Source organism: Nyctereutes procyonoides, unplaced genomic scaffold (assembly GCF_905146905.1).
Source record: "Nyctereutes procyonoides isolate TBG_1078 unplaced genomic scaffold, NYPRO_anot_genome, whole genome shotgun sequence".
Classification (NCBI taxonomy): domain Eukaryota; kingdom Metazoa; phylum Chordata; class Mammalia; order Carnivora; family Canidae; genus Nyctereutes; species Nyctereutes procyonoides.
This window is the reverse complement of record NW_026575024.1, coordinates 38,858,604-38,877,289: the sequence shown is the minus strand read 5'-3', so window position 1 is coordinate 38,877,289 and position 18,686 is coordinate 38,858,604. Positions and strand designations below refer to the sequence as shown.

General features: G+C 38.3%; 1 protein-coding gene across 7 annotated transcripts in view; it reads left to right on the top strand.

The window, feature by feature from the left end:
- TASP1 (taspase 1) overlaps nucleotides 1-18,686 on the top strand; it is a 321,618-nt gene that overhangs the window by 71,884 nt on the left and 231,048 nt on the right. For all 7 annotated transcript variants that reach the window (XR_008667003.1, XM_055345390.1, XM_055345382.1 and 4 more), the window contains one exon: nucleotides 8,583-8,689. Coding sequence is in view for 6 of the 7 variants with exons in the window: in XM_055345390.1 (XP_055201365.1) it covers nucleotides 8,583-8,689 (107 nt within the window). In the remaining variant the exon portion in view is untranslated. The remainder of the gene's footprint in view (nucleotides 1-8,582; nucleotides 8,690-18,686) is intronic.

The window sequence follows — 18,686 nt, the reverse complement described above, 5'->3', positions numbered from 1 at the left end:
TCGTTAACCCTCGTCGTTAGGACTTCTAGTTTGGATTGCATCTCATTCAATTGATTTTTAATTTCTGCCTGATTGGATCTAAATTCTGCAGTCATGAAGTCTCGTGAGTCCTTAATGCTTTTTTCTAGAGCCACCAGTAGCTGTAGAATAGTGCTTCTGAATTGGCTTTCTGACATTGAATTGTAATCCAGATTTTGTAACTCTGTGGGAGAGAGGGCTGTTTCTGATTCTTTCTTTTGAGGTGAGGTTTTCCTTCTAGTCATTTTGCTCAGTGCAGAGTGGCCAAAAACAAGTTGTATTGGAACACGGGGGAGTATCTTCTGAATCTGTAGACTTTAAGTCCCTTGACTTCCCCTGGAACTGGTCCGTCTAGCTGGTCTTCTGGGGGAGGGGCCTGTTGTGCTAATTTTCAGGTGTTAGCACTTGGGGGAGCTTCTCTGCCCCTGCCTGCTGGAGGGTTCAGCGGGGGTTGTTTACCCCGTGAAGCCCCAGGAGGAACAGCCGCAGTTGCTATGGCAACTCTGGAAGCCTGGATTCAGCCCCCGCAGGAACTACGGGGCTCCCCGTCCGCAGGGCCTGGAGGCTCCGGGGCGGGGCCGCTGATCTGCTCAGCTCCGGGCAGGAGCGTCCTTGCTGTCCTGGGCCCTCCCGGCCTCTGCCTGTCCTGGGGGAGGCCGGATCCTCGGCTGTGTCCCGGTGCCCTGTGCTCCGGGGCCTGCGCTGTTGGATTCGCGCTCCCACCCCGCAGCCCCCTCCGCGGAGCCGCCGCCCGAGCCCCTCCGAGCTGCTCCGGCCCCGCCGTGCGCGCTGCAGCCCTTAGGGAGCTCGGCGCACTCTCCCGGGGTGCAGGTGTCTGTTAGTGTCCCCGGGAGCCCGAGGGCATCCCCGCCCTCCTGGGTCCTGCTCTAACTCCCTGCGGGCCCCTTTCCCCCGGGAAGGTTGGTGCAGCTCCTGCTCCTCCGGGACGGGGCTCTCCTGTCCTGGGGACACTCGCCCCGGCCTCAGCCCGGCTCTTCGCGGGGCCCCTCCCCCTCGGAGGCCTTTTGTTTCTTTATTTCTTTTTCCCCGTCTTCCTACCTTGATAGAAGCGCGAACTCTCCTCACTGTAGCGTTCCAGCTGGTCTCTCTTTAAATCTCAGGCGGAATTCGTAGATTTTCAGGATGATTTGAAGGTTATCTAGGTAATTTTTTGGGGACAGGTGGTTTGGGGACCCTACTCTTCTGCCATCTTGCCCCTCCCTTCTCTCCTGATCACAGCTTTGTAATACAGCTTGAAATCTGGCATTGTGATGCCTCTGGCATTGGTTTTCTTTTTCAATATTCCCCTGGCTATTTGGGGTCTTTTCTGATTTCTTACAAATCTTAAGATAATTTGACCAACTCTGTGAAGAAAGTCCATGGTATTTTGATAGGGATTGCATTGAATGTGTAAATTTCCCTGGGTAGCATAGACATTTTCATAATATTTATTCTTCCAATCCATAAGCACGGAATGTTTTTCCAACTCTTTGTGTCTTCCTCAATTTCTTTCTGAAGTGTTCTGTAGTTTTTAGGGTATAGATCTTTTACCTCTTTGGTTAGATTTATTCCTAGGTATCTTATGGTTTTGGGTGCAATTGTAAAAGGGATTGATTCCTTAATTTCTCTTTCTTTGGTCTCATTGTAGTGTATAGAAATGCCACTGATTTCTGGACTTTGATTTTGTATCCTACCACATTGCTGAATTGCTGTATGAGTTCTAGCAATCTCGGGGTAGAGTCTTTTGGGTTTTCTATATACAGTATCATGTCATCTGCAAAGAGGGAGAGTTTGACTTCTTTGCTAATTTGAATGCCTTTATTTCTTTTTGTTGTCTGGTTGCTGAGGCTAGGACTTCTAGTACTATGTTGAATAGCAGTGGTGAGAGTGGACATCCCTATTGTGTTCCTGATCTTAGGGAAAGGTTCTCAGTGTTTCCCTATTGAGAATGATATTTACTGTGGGCTTTTCATAGATGGCTTTTAAGATACTGAGGAATGTCCCCTCCATCCCTACACTCTGAAGAGTTTTGATCAGGAATGGATGCTGTATTTGTCAAATGCTTTTCCGGCATCCTTTAAGAGGATCAGATGGTTCTTGTTTTTTCTCTTGTTTATGTGATCCATCACATAGACTGTTTCACAAGTGTTGAAGCACCTTGCCTCCCGGGGATAAATCCCATTTGGTCATGGTGAATCACCTTCTTAATGTACTCTTGGATCCTATTGGCTAGTGTCTTGTTGATAATTTTTGCATCTGTGTTCTTCAGGAATATTGGTCTATAATTCTCCTTTTTGGTGGAGTCTTTGGTTTTGGAATTAAGGTAATGCTGGCCTCACATAATGAGTTTGGAAGTATTCCGTCCCTTTCTATCCTTTGGAACAGATTTAGTAGTATAGGTATTATTTATTCTTTAACGGTTTGATAGAATTCCCCTGGGAAGCCATCTGGCCCTGGACTTTTATGTCTTGGGAGGTTTTTGATGACTGCTTCAGTTTCTTTGCTAGTTATTTGCCTGTGCAGGTTTTCTATTCCTTCTTGTTCCAGTTTTGGTAGTTTGTGGTTTTCCAGAAATGCATCCGTTTCTTCTATATTGCCTAATTTGTTGGCATATAGCTGCTCATAACACGTTTTTAAAACAGTTTGCATTTCCTTGGTATTAGTTGTGATCTCTCCTCTGTCATTCATGATTCTATTAATTTGGGTCTGGCTAGGGGTTTATCTATATTATTAATTCTTTCAAAGAACCAGCTCTTGGTTTTGTCGATCTGTTCTACAGTTCTTCTGGTCTCTATTTCGTGAAGTTCTGCTCGAATCTTTATTCTCTCTCTTCTCCTGCTTGGTGTAGGCTCTATTTGTTGTTCTTTATCCAGTTCCTTTAGGTGAGAGGTTAGCTTGTGTATTTGTGTTTTTTTTTTTTTTTAAGTTTTTGAGGGAGGCTTGTATTGTGATGTATTTTCTGCTTAGACTACTTTTGCTGTATCCCAAAGATTTTGAATGGTTGTATCTTCATTTTCATTGTTTCCATGAATCTTTTAAATTAATTCTTCTTTAATTTCTTGGCTGACCCATTCATCTTTTAGTAGGATGCTCTTTAACCTCCATGTGTTTGAGTTTCTTCCAAATTTCTTGTGATTGAATTCTGGTTTCAAAGCATTGTGGCCTGAAAATACGCAGGGGACAATCCCAATTTTTTGGTATCGGTTGAGACCTGATGTGACCCAGTATGCGGTCTATTCTGGGGAAAGTTCCATGTGCACTTGAGAAGAATGTGTATTCAGTTACATTTGGATGGAGAGTTCTGTATATGTCTGTGAAAAATCTATTTGGTCCAGTGTATCATTTAAGGCCCTTGTTTCTTTGGTGTTGTTCTGCTTAGAATAGATGTCATTTGCTGAGTGTGCTGTGTTGAAGTCTCCTCCTATTAGTATATTATTAAGTATTGCTCTACTTTGGTTATTTTTTTTTAAGATTTTATTTATTTATTCATGAGACACACACACACACACAGAGAGAGAGAGAGAGAGAGAGAGAGAGAGAGAGGGGCAGAGACACAGGCAGAGGGAGAAGCGGGCTCCACGCAGGGAGCTCGACATGGGACTCGATCCTGGGTCTCCAGGATCATGCCCTGGGCCAAAGACAGGCACTCAACCGCTGAGCCACCCAGGGATCTCCCTCTACTTTGGTTATTAATTGATTGATATACTTGGCGGCTCCCACATTAGGGGCATAAATATTCATGATTTTTAGGTCTTCTTGTTGGATAGACCCTTTAAGAATGATATAATCCCTCTTCATCTCTTACTACAGTCTTTGATATAAACTCTAATTTATGTGATATGAGGATTGCCATCCCAGCTTTCTTTTGAGGACCATTTGAATGGTGAGTGGTTCTTCACCTCTTCCTTTTCAGGCTGGAGGTGTCCTTAGGTCTCAAATGAATCTCTTGTAGAGAGCATATAGATGGGTCATCGTGTTACCTATTCAGTCTCTGTTTCTGTGGATTGTTTCTTTGGGCTCCCTCTATTATAGGGTCCCTATTAATATTTCTTGCAGAGCCAATTTGGTGGGCACATATTCTTTCAGTTTCTGCCTATCCTGGAAGCTCTTTATCTTTCCTTCAATTCTGAATGAGAGCCTTGCTGGATAGAGTATTCTTGGCTGCATGTTATTCTCATTTAGTACCCTGTATATATGATGCCCGGTGGTCTGCTCTTAATCTGATATTTCTCCCCATATAAGTTAGGAACCTCTTGTCTTGCTTTAAGAATTTTGTCTTTATATTTGAAATTTGCAGGTTTCACTATTAAATGATGAGGTGTTTTAACAGTTTTTATTGATTTTTGCAGGGGTCCTCTGTATCTCTTGAATATGAATGCCTATTTCCTTCCCCCAGATTTGGGAAGTTCTCAGTTATGATCTGTTGAAATATACTCTGTGGTCCTCTTTCTCTCTCAGCCTCTTCTGGAATCCCAATTGGATGTATATTCTTCCTTCTTAAGCTATCATTTATTTCCCTAAGCCTTTCCTCATGGTCTCTTAATTGTTTTTCTCTTTTTCCTCAGCTTCCTTCCTTGTCATCAACTTGTCTTCTATGTTACTCACTCTCTCTTCCACCTCATTAACTGTAGCAGTTAGAGCATCCAGTTTGGATTGCATCTCATTTGATCTGTTTTTAATTTCAGCCTAATTACATCTCAATTCTGTAGAAAGGAAGTCTCTCTCAGAGTCATGTATACTTTTTTTCCAGAGCCACCAGTAGCTTTATAATTGTGCTTCTGAATTGAATTTCTGACATCGTATTTAAATCCACATTCTATTAGCTTTGTGGCAGAGTGTATTGTTTTCAGTTCTTTCTTCTGTGGTGAATGATTCCTTCTAGTCATTTTGTCCAGTACAGAGTGGCTGTATTAGCGGGCTGAGTCAAAAATATCAACACTGGCCTAAGTAAAATATACCCTAGATGATTCCAAAGAGGTCAGAGACCCAAAAATAAAAGAAAAAGAAGAACAGAACAAAATAAAACAAAAGGACCACTAAAGTGAAGAACAGTCTTTAAAACAAAGTAGTAAAAAGAAAAGGCCAAAAACCAAAAAGAAAGAGAAGAAAAGAAAAAAAAAAAGTAAAGAAAAGAGAAAAATATGGGGGCTGGGGGGGGTGGTCATGGTGAGGAAGTGGTAGTGGAGAGAGAATGTAGTCTACCTGATGGTTCCTAGAGGGTGATCTTCTTGGTTCTGAGTGTATTTTGTTCTGTATATTAGAAAATGCTCAATCCGAAGTTTATATAAAACAACAATACTTATAGAAAGACCCAACGCTGACCACAAAAACATAAACATGGTAAAAGAGGGGGGCAGAATGGAAAGGAAGAACGAATATAATCTCACAGAATGAACCAACAGTGTGTTTCACTTGGTTCTTGGTATATTTTGGTCGTGTGTTAGAAGGTAGTAGCTTCAACCAGTATAAAACAAAATGAGTTAGAAAAAACAAAAAACGAATACCCATATCTTGTATATCTACCAAAATTAAATTGAATACCTTGAAGGGAATCCAGAAGTGAAAAATATATCTAAGACATGTAATTGTAGAAATATGAAAGTCAAAAAGGAAAAAAGTTAAGAATGAAGAGTTGGTAAAATATTGTATTTAAGGTGGGAAAAGAGAAAAAAATATTGGAAATTTTAAGTCTGATATAAAAAAGGAGTTGTAATGGATAAAGAAAAAAAAAGACCCTCTAGTTTTATATACTATTTTCCCTCAGTCCTGGAGCTTTTCAGTGCTGCTTGTTCAGTAAACTTGCTTTTCCCTTGTACTTCCAGCAGTTCTTCTGGGGGAGGGGTCTGTCTGCTGTGCTGATTCTCAGGTGTCTGTGCCTGGGCGGGATGCCCCACCCCTTTCCAGGTGCTGGGCTGAGTCTGAGCTGTTTATTCTGTGAGGCCTTTGTTCCCTCAAGGCCTTGCCTCTCCCAGGCACAAGGTGAAACAAAGCAGAAAGAGAACAATGGTGGTGGCCAGATTTCTAGCTCTGAAGTCAGCTCTCTGGAAGTAACTAATCACAGTCTCCCAGTGCACACTGGCCTAGGTGCTCCTGGGGGCAGGCGCAGGTACACTGATCTACACAGCTTGTGCTGTACCCAGTGGCAGGAGAGTTCTCGCTGTCCTGTGCCCTCCCTGCTTCCACCTATCTCAGGGAAATGGAGGATTGTTGTCGTTTTCCACTTGGGCATCCTGGGATCTCGGGCCTTGTGCTGCTGGCCCCGGACTCCTGGGGACCGCCTTTCCTGAAGGGAATGGGGCAGAGCCACCTCTGTCCAGAGCCGGCCCACCTAACCAACTGGCTTCTTCCAAATGCCCTTGAGGGCTACGGTGTTCCAGCTCTTTACCAATATCGGACTGCAGTTTGCCGTGCGCTTTTCCCCCGGGTGCCCCTCCTCTTATAGTGACTCCGGGAATCTTGAGGCTTCACCATGCCTCCTGTGATTCTGCCCAATTTCCCTGCCAAGCACCTTTCCATCATTGAAAACTCTGATGCAGATCTTAAAATTTCCTGCTTCTCCAGGGCTGGGCTTTCATGGCCCAGAGGTTTTCACCTCCCTGCTTTAGACCTGCTAGTCACGGTTCTCCCCCCCCCCCCACTTTATTCTTTTTTATTTTTTTTCACCTTCCTATCTTGTTAGAAGTGAAAACTTTTCTCTGTGTAGCATTCCAGCTGTTCTCTTTTTAAATCTCCAGTCAAATTCGTAGTTTTTCAAGATGTTTTGAAAGTTATCTAGGTAAGTTTGTGGGACCAGATGAGTTGAGGAGTCCTACTTTTCTGCCATCTTGCCCCTCCTCTCAGGTTTTTTCTAAGTCCTCTTATCCTTGTCCTCTTCCTCCTCCTTATTCACCAACCCCCCCAATCTGGCTTGAATATACTTGGTGTTGCAGTAGAAGGTAGGAGCAGATTTTTATAGTTCTGAATATGCTCTATTGTAAGAGCATTATCCCTTTCAATCACCAGCTTATTGTGGGAGGTGTTTCTTTTGAAATTCCCACCTTTAATGGGCTCTGAGCCTGACTCTCTTTGATGCCATTTAACCAAACTCATGTGCTAGGGTTGGCAAATGTTCACAGTGCAATAATAATAGCATTAGTTCTTAGTTTACCTGCAGAATTGATTTGGTACTTTTATAAGGTTTTTAATGTTTTAAAGGTTTTTAATGTTTTAAATTGTGTCTTCAAATTTCATCCAACATTTTTAGTAAATTCAATAAGAGAATTACTCTGAATAATTTAGTTTGCCATTTTCAGATACTTTGATAATCTCTTTAGAATTATATTCTAGTTTATAATTTCTCTTTTTTCAGCTGAATCTAATTGGCTTTTGAAATCTATGTGAAGTTTAAAATTTTTAATTATTTTTTATTTTTAGAAGCTCCACTTTATTCTTTTTTAAGCGTGCCTGGTCATTTCTTCAATTTTTTGTATCTTAATTGTATTTTCAGTAACTTAAAGAAACTTTCTGTCAGCATAAACATATTTTATATTCTGTGTCTGACTATTCCAATATCTGAGGCTTTTTTAGGTCATATTATGCTTTCTCATATTTGCCTGGCTGTTAGTCTGTTATTTTTGGTGGTTCATTTCTTCTGTATCTTGTAAATTTTTTTTTTTTTTTTTTTTTTTTTTTTAACTATGGGCTCATGTTATTTGGAACATAGGAATTCTCTGAGGTCTGGTAAGTTAAGATGTGTTTTTCCAGGGAGTATTTGTAGTCATTTTTGATGGGTTTTTGAAGCTCTGCAACAGAAAGATCATTTGTGCATGTATGTGTATGTGTGTTCAGGCCACACAGATAATAAGAATTCTCCTCTAAACTTGTCTGAATTTACTTTTCGTTCATGAATTTGTAGCGAACCTTTTCCTCTTTTACATATATAGCCACTGCTGAAACTTGAAGGTTTCCTGTTTCTTTGTGTACTAGTTTTCCCTTTCACTGGGCATATTACTCCTTGAGATTCCTTACTTTTTTTTGGTGGAAAATCTCTGATATGTTTTCTCATGCTGTATTGTACCCAGATTTCATTCCTTTATGCATAGAGACCTTCAAAACCAAAGTTGGCAGTAGCATGCATTAACAGATACCTCTAGATACCATCTACCTTCAGGACTCATTTGTCTATCTGGATTTAATCTTTTTCATACTTCTTTAACTCTTGGTTATTTCTCTTATTCTCCTACCACCTCTGTGTACATTGGAAAAAACTTTCTTTTAACCCTTTATGCAACATTTTTTTAAAATTTTTTTTTTTTTTTTTTAAATTTATGATAGTCACAGAGAGAGAGAGAGAGAGAGGCAGAGACACAGGCAGAGGGAGAAGCAGGCTCCATGCACTGGGAGCCCGACGTGGGATTCGATCCCCGGTCTCCAGGATCGCGCCCTGGGCCAAAGGCAGGCGCCAAACCGCTGCGCCACCCAGGGATCCCTTTATGCAACATTCTTAAAGAAGGCTCCTTAGGATATTTCATTACCCCCTTGTCCTAATATTTCTCAAATTTTATTTTTAATGTTTCTTTTTATAGGATTCAGTTTAGCTGCATTTAAAAGAAACAAGAGGAAACTAGAGCTGGCAGAAAGAGTGGAAACAGATTTCATTCAACTAAAGAAAAGAAGACAATCAAGTGAAAAGGTCAGGAGGTGTTTGAAATAATCATTAATGTATCATAATGATATCTATAATCTGCAATTAGACATGTAAGCTTTAAAATGGTACTTTCTTGTAGAAATACGATGGATGCCACATATGTACTTCTAAGTTTTCTAGTAGCTACATTAAAAAAAAAATGTAAAAGAAACAGGTAAAATTAATTTTAACACTTTATTTAAACCAAATAATTCAAAATATCCCTTCAGAAGTGTAACCAAGGAAAAAATTATTAGTGAGCTGTTGAGCTTTCTTTTTTCCTTTTTGTATTATGTCTTCAAAACTATTGTATATTTTATACTTCTAGCACATTTCAATTATACTAAGTTTTCTTTGGAAATATTTGGTTTATACTTATATTTAATAAAATTAACAGTTCAAAAATAGGTTTGCATAACAAGTTATGCCAAACATACTTAAAACTTTCTAATAATTGGATATATTTTAAATTAAAATTATTTAACATTTCGTAAAATAAAAAATTCAGTTTCTCATCACTCTTGCCACATTTTAAGTGCTCAGTAGCTACATGTGGCCCATGTCTACTGTTTTGGTTCTTGTAGCTCTAGACAGTGATTTTTAACATGGCTGTGTAGAGGGTAGAGTGTGTTATAAGGAAATGTGTATATTGGATTCATGTAGATATTTTTACATTCTAATTACATGTCTGTTTCTTATTCTTTTGCATTCTTTGTTTGCATTTTACGCATTAGTATGGCATCATGAGTCCATGTGTCGCATTTCTTAAGTGTTCTGAGGGGTAGAAAGAAGTTGAAAACCACAACATTCTTGTTCAGCCTGTGGCTTGGGGGTCTGTTAGCACACAATTCATGATGGGTGTCTCACATCACAGTCATTTGATGTACTTTGACATCTCATTAATGTTCTTTATTGGTTATTCCTTCTATAATTGCTCATACATTGTTTTATTGCTTTCTGTTATAGTTTTATATCATTTACTCTATATAAATGCATAATAAATTATCTTTCTTACTGATATGTATTTTCCCAGTATGTTGCTACAAGGAACAATTAAACATTTTGGTCTAAATCTTTTCATTTTTCTGCCAGAAAAGAGTAAGAAATTAGAAGGTCATTGAAGTAGATCTTGGTGAAAGTGGATAGTAGTGTTGTTCCATTTCTTGGGTTTTAGTATCCCATATGATATCTGAGTGACTAAATTTAAGACTTTTTACCTTTTAAAAAATTGTGATAAAATTTGTATGCAGTGAGCAATTTAATCTTTTTTATAAATGTGTATACCCATGTAACCCACATGCCTGTCAAGATATAGAACATTTCTAGTTCTTTTGTGCTTCCTTCCAGCCAGTCTCCACCCTTTTCAGGCAACTGCTGCTCATAGATGTTTTGTATTGGTCTTAAATTTTATATAGTTGAAATAATATAGAAGGTACTCTTTTCTGTTTGATTGCTTTCACAAAGTGCTTTTGAGACATTTATCACTGGCTCATTCTTTTTTATTTATTAAGAAATCGATATTCCCTTGTATGAATATACTGTAATTTGTTTTTCCCATTCTCCCATTGTTGGGTATTTGGTTTGTTTCCAGATTTTAACTATTGTGAATAAAACTACTCTGAACATTCTTATACAGATTTTTTTTTTGACATCAGTTTTGGATTTTTATGCAGAGAAATACCAGTTGATTTCTTAGAGAATTAATTAAGCTGGTCTTATTCAGAAGATTCATTGTTTTCTACAGAAAATATTTATTAAGCAGTTACTCTTGGTACTGAGTTGGGTAGTAAGAAAAGCAATGGTGAACTAGGTGGAGGAAATTCATGCAATAATGAAACTTTACATTTTAGTGGCTAGAAACAGAAATGTATAAGTATATAATTAAGTAAGCTAGGTACCATGTTTAGTAACTGTTATGAAGGAACCCTTCCATTCCCCCCCTCCCCTCCACAAACACAAGATAATGTGATACAGAGTAATTTGGATATGAGAGATACAAGAGAGACTCAAAGGAGGACTCCTTTAGTTAGAGTGGTCAACACAGATCTCTTTGAGAATGTAACATTTGAAAAATATGAAATGAGTTTTATGAAGAGTCAATAGAACTCATTTCAGTCAGTAGAACTCACTCTATGTAGTTCATGTGCAGTGTCGCTGGTGGGGAGTTAGCATATTGGAGGAATGGAGAAGAGGGCCAGTGTGCCTAAAGCAGAATGCAAGAGGAGAATGGTGTGAAATGAAGCTGGAGAAATAGCTAGGTGCTGGAGATGTAGCTAGGTAGACCATGGCAAGGAGTTTCAGTTTTATTTCATGAATGAGTCGCCGTTGAAGAGTTAAAAGTAGAGAAGTGGTGCTGTCTTATTCACATTTTACAGATTGTCTTGGGCTGTTTCATGTGGTATAGATTGAGGGTGGGGGCAAGAATAGAAGTGAAGAGACTAATTAGGAAGTTACTACAGTTAGAAGATGTTGACATTGTGGACTGATAGGGATGAAATTGGAGAGAAGTGAATATATCAGTGGTTTCTTTTGAGACTTCCTGGAAAGACAGGTATTATTGTTGCCTTAGATATTGGTAAGGAAGAGAGAAGAATGAAAGGTTTTAGCTTTAGTGACTGAGTATTGCCATTTACTGAGGTGAAAAGGGCTAGAGGAGGTATGGCTTCATGGTGATAGAGGTAGGAAGTGGAAATTTACCCATATTCCCTTAGTGGACTCAGATTAACCAATACTTTTACATTTTCACCATAAGACATATTACCTGATGCCAAAAGCACCCTAAATACTCTAAAGCTAATAGACCACCTTTTAGTGTACCATGCTCCTCTGCTCCTCTCAGTTGAGTTTTATGCCACCAAGAGCCTCATTATGCTTGTTTTTATCATTGTAATTATATAATTCATTAAGCGTCATGTAAACTGATGGATAGTGAGTTTAAAAAGAAAGTTGTAGGCTTGAAAACTATGACTGTTTAGAGCCAACTTTGAAAAAATAGAGTTGGTTTATAAAAAATTGCCATAGAATTAAGTATGGGCAAGCCAGCTGTAAAAGATTGAGAAAAATAAAAATCTAAAAGCATTCTGGGTGTGTTGTTAGTATCTTTATGTTCTTGTTCTATTTTAAATAAAATGAAACTTGAAATCATGGGACAATTCAGTACATTGTAGTTTATGTAAGAAAGATGATACGGAACATTTGGTTGTGGGCGTGCATTCAAAAAGTCTTTGGTCTTACATAAAAAGATTGGCTAATGAATGAACCTTTGTGTTTTAAATAAAAAGAAAATGTTTAAGTTATGTCTTCTTTGTTTTTAAATGATTCTCCACTTTACCCAGAGAATATTCAACTTTTGAAAAATTTAAGCAACCACTCATATCGGTTAGGAAGATTTTCAGTGAAAAGCATGATATAGATTAACTGTGGAGTTGAGTTATATGAATCTGAAGCTTATGGACAGATCAGAAGGGAGATTCCCACTTGGAAATTATTGGAATCAAAAGGAATATAAATACATGTGGCTAGGTGAACTCACTTAGGAGTGAGAGAAGGTAGAGGTCTGAGAATTGAACCCTAGACCAGTTCAACATGTACAAGTTGGGAAGAGGAAAACCCAGCAAAGGAGATAGAAGATGCAGTGAATGAGACAGATATATCACCAGCAGAGTTTCTAGGAAGCCAAGAGAGGAGCGGTTCAAAGTCAGTCATCACCTGGGTGGAGTGCTGCTAAGAAAAGGGCCAACAAGGACAGAGGACTGACCGTTGGATTTAGCACCTGGAGACTGTGGGCCTAGATAAGGACAGTTTCTGTGACATAGAGGACTGTGGAGCTGTGTGGCATGGGTTAATCAGGGAGAACAAAGATGCAGAAAACTCTTTTGAGAAGTTTTGCCATGGGGTAGTAAGAGAGAGAGATATGAAGTCAAGAGCCTCTACCATTGTCGGTTATGGTCTGTGAATTCAATGAGTAATTTAATATACAAAGGCTTAGTTTCCTTATCATTAAATGAAAATTGTGATATTCTCCCATAGCAAGGCTGTTATGGGGAACAAAAGTGATAGTAGATGTTCAAGTGCATTGTGGCTATGGACTTAGTTGGACACAATAGTCTTTGCCATTGTGACCTTCATCCTTGAAGTCACTTAGCAAAGAAAAGGAAAAAGGAAGGGAGGAAGGGAAAGAAAACTGCTGCCCAAATTAGTTACCCTGGGTGGAGTCTTTTTAATGGAGAAAGGGGGATTGGTAAGGAAGAGTAGGTAGTGGTGGATGGAGAGATTGAATTCAGGCATCATTCCAATAGAGTATTTTAGATGACTTAAGTGACAGCAAAACTATTTTTAATATTCAGAATATATGAGCTTTAATGTATACAGAGCTCTGTGTTTGACACTGGCCTACAAAAATGCCTGGGACCTAAGCCCCTGTCACTAAGGAAAGATGCTGGCCAGAGGCTTTGTTTTATAGATGTTTGGTGCATAACCTTAGTAGGCCTTATCTCAGTAGTAAAGATAATAAAACATGCTCACAGAAAGAAAAGACCACCAGATAATGAGCCAGTGAGGCAGAAAATTATACTTTTAAAGAGAAAGTATAGTAATTTTTTAGAGATATGAAAGGAAAGGACAGATAGCTATTTTCTAAATCAACCTGTATTTAGTTTATTTCTCCTTATCCTATGTGTGTAGTTTCAGCATAGTTTTGGTTAGCACAGCATTGATTAAGGCCCAGGACTACTGTTTGTTGTGGCTATGTAATATACTTATGAGTTGGCTATGTAAATATAATAAGAATAGAGTGTTTGGTAACTTTCCTGATGTTGATATTTTTTGTTACTCAGTGTTGAAGGAGATAAACTTTATTTTGAAGAGTATATGGTAGAATAAGTCAATTATTTTTAATCCTGAAAGTCACGTAAATCAATTAGAAATTTTTGTTGTATTGATACTTGCTTTTCTTTAAAAAAAATAATTGTACCAACATTACAATACTAATAGAATTAAAAATTAAAGCAAGAGAAATATTTAATAGTTTGCCACCTCACTAAATTGTAGTGTTTTTATTTTCCTCAGTCTTTGATCATTTACATTTACATTTGACTTAGTTTAAAATAAGAATGGTTAATCCATGGAATGTTTTTGGCGGCAAACAATAGAAAACCTGACTGTGGTTAGGATATGCATATTTGTCTTCCTGCTCCCTGGCTGTTTGCCATATAATAAAAAGTTTGGAGGTGGTTGGTTGCTGGCTATAGCTTAGGTTTCCAGTGATGCTAGAGCCAACATATCTGGAATTCTCTTGGGCCTTTCTCTCATGCCTTTTGCCTTATGGATGTAATATGGCTCCTGCAATTTTAGATGTCACATCTGCATTCAAGGTGAGAAGAAGCGAGATGATGGGGGTGGGGAGACTATTGCCAGATGTATCTGTTACTTTTTAAATCTGGGATGCAAAAGTTTTCCAGAGTCTCCTTATAGACTCCCCTTAGTTAATTTTTTTGGGAAATAGTGGAGAAGGGGCACAATTCAGTCACTTGGCTATTCTTGGTTGCAAGAGAGCTTAGAAGGTTGAGTGGGTTATCCCGATGACAGTCTTACAAAGCTCATGGCTTGCTGCTGGACACTTTGTCTTCCTAAACAAAATAATGGTTTTGTCATCAAAGGAAAAGGAGGAGAGTGGTTATTAGGTAGGCAACTTATAGCATATAACATAAGGGGAGAAAGTTTTTATCCTTTCCTTCCCCACAATAAACATGCCCCTTATTACTATAAACTGATACTGGGTTAAGGAGCTATTCTACACATAAATCAAAGAGAAACTCATTTCGTTTTGACTTTTCAGGATATATAGATTTTAAGACAATATTAAAATATGAGGATATAAACTTAGTATTGTCTTGGTAAGTGCATTTATATATATATATATATATATATATATATATATATAAATGTTATTTATTTATTCATGAGTGACACAGAGAGAGAGAGGCAGAGACACAGGCAGAAGGAGAAGCAGGCTCCATGCAGAGAGCCTGATATGGGACTCAATCCCAGGTCTCCAGGATCAGGCCCTGGGCTGACGGCGGCGCTAAACTGCTGAGCCACCAGGGCTGCCCAACTTCACTTATTTTTTATTAGAATTTTACTTCCAACATTATCACTCTTTCTTTGCTTCACTTTCATCTTTGTTGGCCAAAAATTGTTGTTGATTATCATTTTTTTGGTAAAATGTCATATTTATCACTAGGTGACAAAGAGGCAGCACAGCTACATACTTTGCTGTCTATGCACAGTGACCCATCACTGACAGACTTTGAAGGAAGTGACATGATTGGTTACTGATCATGATGAACCTCTGATGTTTGTTTACAGAGTGATCTGTGAACTGCAGAGCTAGCAATGAAATCTGTACTTCATGCAACTTATTCATAGTTAATATACCATGGTAACTGAAATTTGAACCATGTTGTTGAGTGACTGATAATATTTAAACTATGATAACTGACGTTGGTAAATATTGAAACTAGGCAAAGTGAGGACTGTGTGTCTGTAAAGGAACCTGAACTATTTGGCCTGTGGAGGTTCCTTCAGTATGAGTTTTGCTGATCACATATTCATGGTGCATTTGAACATGCTTCTCTGTCTTCTCAAATTCCTGCAAATTGGCATTTGGATCTGCCCTAACAATATTGTCTTGAGAACTCACATTGTTAGTATCAGTAATTCTTGTGGTATATGTGATGAAGTGATGACATGTTTTAAATTTAGTTTTTGCTTTGTTTTGATAGAAAAAAGAAAAAGTAGTTGTGTTAGTATTAATCTTTATAGTATTTTTTTCACACCACAACACTTTATTTTTATTTTTTAATAAATTAATTTTTATTGGTGTTCAATTTACCAACATACAGAATAACACCCAGTGCTCATCCCGTCAAGTGTCCCCCTCAGTGCCTGTCACCCATTCACCCCCACCCCCCGCCCTCCTCCCCCTCCACCACTCCTAGTTCATTTCCCAGAGTTAGGAGTCTTTATGTTCTGTCTCCCTTTCTGATATTTCCCACACATTTCTTCTCCCTTCCCTTATATTCCCTTTCACTATTATTCATATTCCCCAAATGAATGAGAACATATAATGTTTGTCTTTCTCCGATTGACTTACTTCACTCAGCATAATACCCTCCAGTTCCATCCACGTTGAAGCAAATTCTTTATAGTATTTGAGAAAGGAAACCTTTCTTTTGGAATGAAGTGGTTAGCTCATTGACCAATTGCTGTTCTTGACTCATGCCACAGAGCTGACTGACTTGCTACAAAGAGGAGATGCTCACATCAGGAAAACAAACAGGCTCAATGTATACCATAATCTAGATTTCATAAATATCAGTTTCAAACAGTTAGCCCTGGATATTACTAGAAGGGACTCTTTTATTCTTACAGTATTAAAAGATGTTGGGGGTATTGTTTGATCTCAACATATTTGATGTCTCGGGCTTTTTTTTATTCTTTTCATTTTTCACAAGCATGTTGTTGGAATAGTTTCCATGTTTTTTCTTTAATAACAGTTGAATGTCCATAGAATTCTTTGCCTTCTCTTAGCACTTTTACAAAGTAATTTAAGTTTTCAATTAATTTCATTGGTTTTTAGGTAAAGCAGTACTTGCATAGATAATGGAATGAAAGATAATGAAAGACCTTTTTCCATTTTGTGAATATCTTTCATTCTTCAATTTCTAATGAACAAGTTGAGAAAATTTTGCAGTGCTTTATACAATGCTGTATGTTCAAAACCACTCTAAAGAGATGCTACAACTTTTAATTTTGTGTTCTTTAGCTACCACATAGGGACATCAAATTGGCCACATGTTTCAGAAAGGAAATGTTGGGCCTTGCTTTGTGTGCTTCATATAAATATATTCTATTCTTTTGAAGTATATTGTGGGTAACATTTTTCTCTTTTATCCACCATCTTGAAATTATTATGTAAACGCTTAACTGTATCATACTAAATCACTGTATTTTTTGGGTGAGAGGTAGGTTAAGATCAAAGAAAATAAATGCACAAAAAAACAACATGTTTTTCTCAGATTGTTCTATTTGTACTTGTGTACATGTCTTTCTATAATGTGTATAGGGAAAGGAGTAATTAGTCTTTTATAGAAATTTACTTGATCTGGAATTTTGTTGTGTTTCTCAAGAAGATGGTTAATGCGTAGATACGAGTAAACAGAAGAAACTTCTTTGAATTCTCTTTATATGAAGAAAGTAATTTATATATTTAAGCTTTTCATAAAACTGAAAATTCATTCTGTTAAGTGATTACTTTGAGTTGTGAGTAATGTATTAAAAATTACATTTGCATCATGTAAGACTATCTTGATTACTGGATTAGCCTATAGAATTTACATGTAAGTCAGATACATCAATAACTTAAGTAAATGTATTACTTTTGGGGCTCCTGGGTGGCTCAGATGGTTAAACATCTGACTTTTGGTTTTAGCTCAGGTCATGATCTCAGGGTTGTGAGATTGAGCCCTGCCTCGACTCTGAGCTGGGCATGAAGCCTGCTTAAGATCCTCTCTCCTCTCCTTTAGCCCCCACCCCCTCCCTCTAAAAAATGTATTCCATTTAATTAGATTACCATCACTTGATGCATTTATGTAGGTTATGGAGCCTGATGATCACTATTCCTTTACAGTTTAACTTGATAGGAATTCTTTAAATGTCTGTAGTTTGTTGTACTTTGTGTCAATTCATCAATTATTTAAAATTCAAAATTTCTGACCTTTGATAGCTGGACAATTGCAGTATTTTCCCCCTATTTCCTAAAAGCTTTTCAATTCTCACATAAAGATTCAATAGCTAGTAGATTGGGTTTCTTCCCAAGTCTTTCTTGAACCCATGCCAAGCTATGCCTTAAATCTATGTTGAGTCTCAAAGTTGTAAGTGGGATAAGATTGAAGCAAGAAGTCATTGTTAACAAATCTTAACTGCTGCTTTTATTTTGTAATGAAAGTAACCTGTGGTTAAGGGACTTATAAGTTGGCATCAGATATTTTCAGCCTTATAAATCCTCCCTCAATTTTTAGAATTAGCAGTTCTGTAGAGTTCCTTTTAAATTTAATGCAGAATTAGTGGAGAGGGAAAAGAGCATTCCTTCATTATCACTGGAATAATCCCAGGTGATCCTGCATATAATGTAGAAATCACCATATAGTAGCCTTCCTAAAAGAAAGTCCTCCAGTGGATGGACTTTCATTGGGGCTACAGATAGAAGCCTTCCTATAGGAACTTAGGCCGTGATATTAAATGCATCTGATTCTAAGTCAGATCTTTTAAATATGTCCTTGTATGATATTACCAGGCACTAATGACCTGAGTTGGCCCATTGTAGATGTAGTGATGCTGATACATGTACAGCTGATAAGACCAGCAGAATAAACCATTATGTGAGAATACCAGTGTGTATATACATGTGTGCACACACACAGCAATTACAGGGGTGTTTTAGGATCAGAAGACAAGAACCAGTGCTTAATTAAGTTGAAGGAGAACTGTCTGTGAGTTGTTAAAGTCTTGATTGGGCTACCTTTTCTCTAATCAGCCTTGAAGATTTTGGTAAACAGATGCCAGGAACCATTTGGAATTTAAGACCTGAAGCTGGGATTACTTGAGGAAGTGATACTTGAGGATGGGGCATAGTGGACCATGAGTTCTAGTCTAGGTCTGCCATTGACTAGTCCAGAGACCTTGGGCAAACATGGAGCCTTTCTAGACTTTAGTTTTTTCAGTATGTAAAGTCAGCATGCTGGACCAGGTGTTTACCATGGTTCTTTCCAGCTTGATAATTCTCTGATCTATTTTCCATTCTTTAAAAAAAAATTATTTATTTATTCACGAGAGACACACACAGACACAGAGGCAGAAGCAGGTTCCATGCAGGGAGCCTGATGTGGGGCCTCATCCCAGGACTCCAGGATCAGGACTTGGGTCGAAGGCAGATGCTTAACCA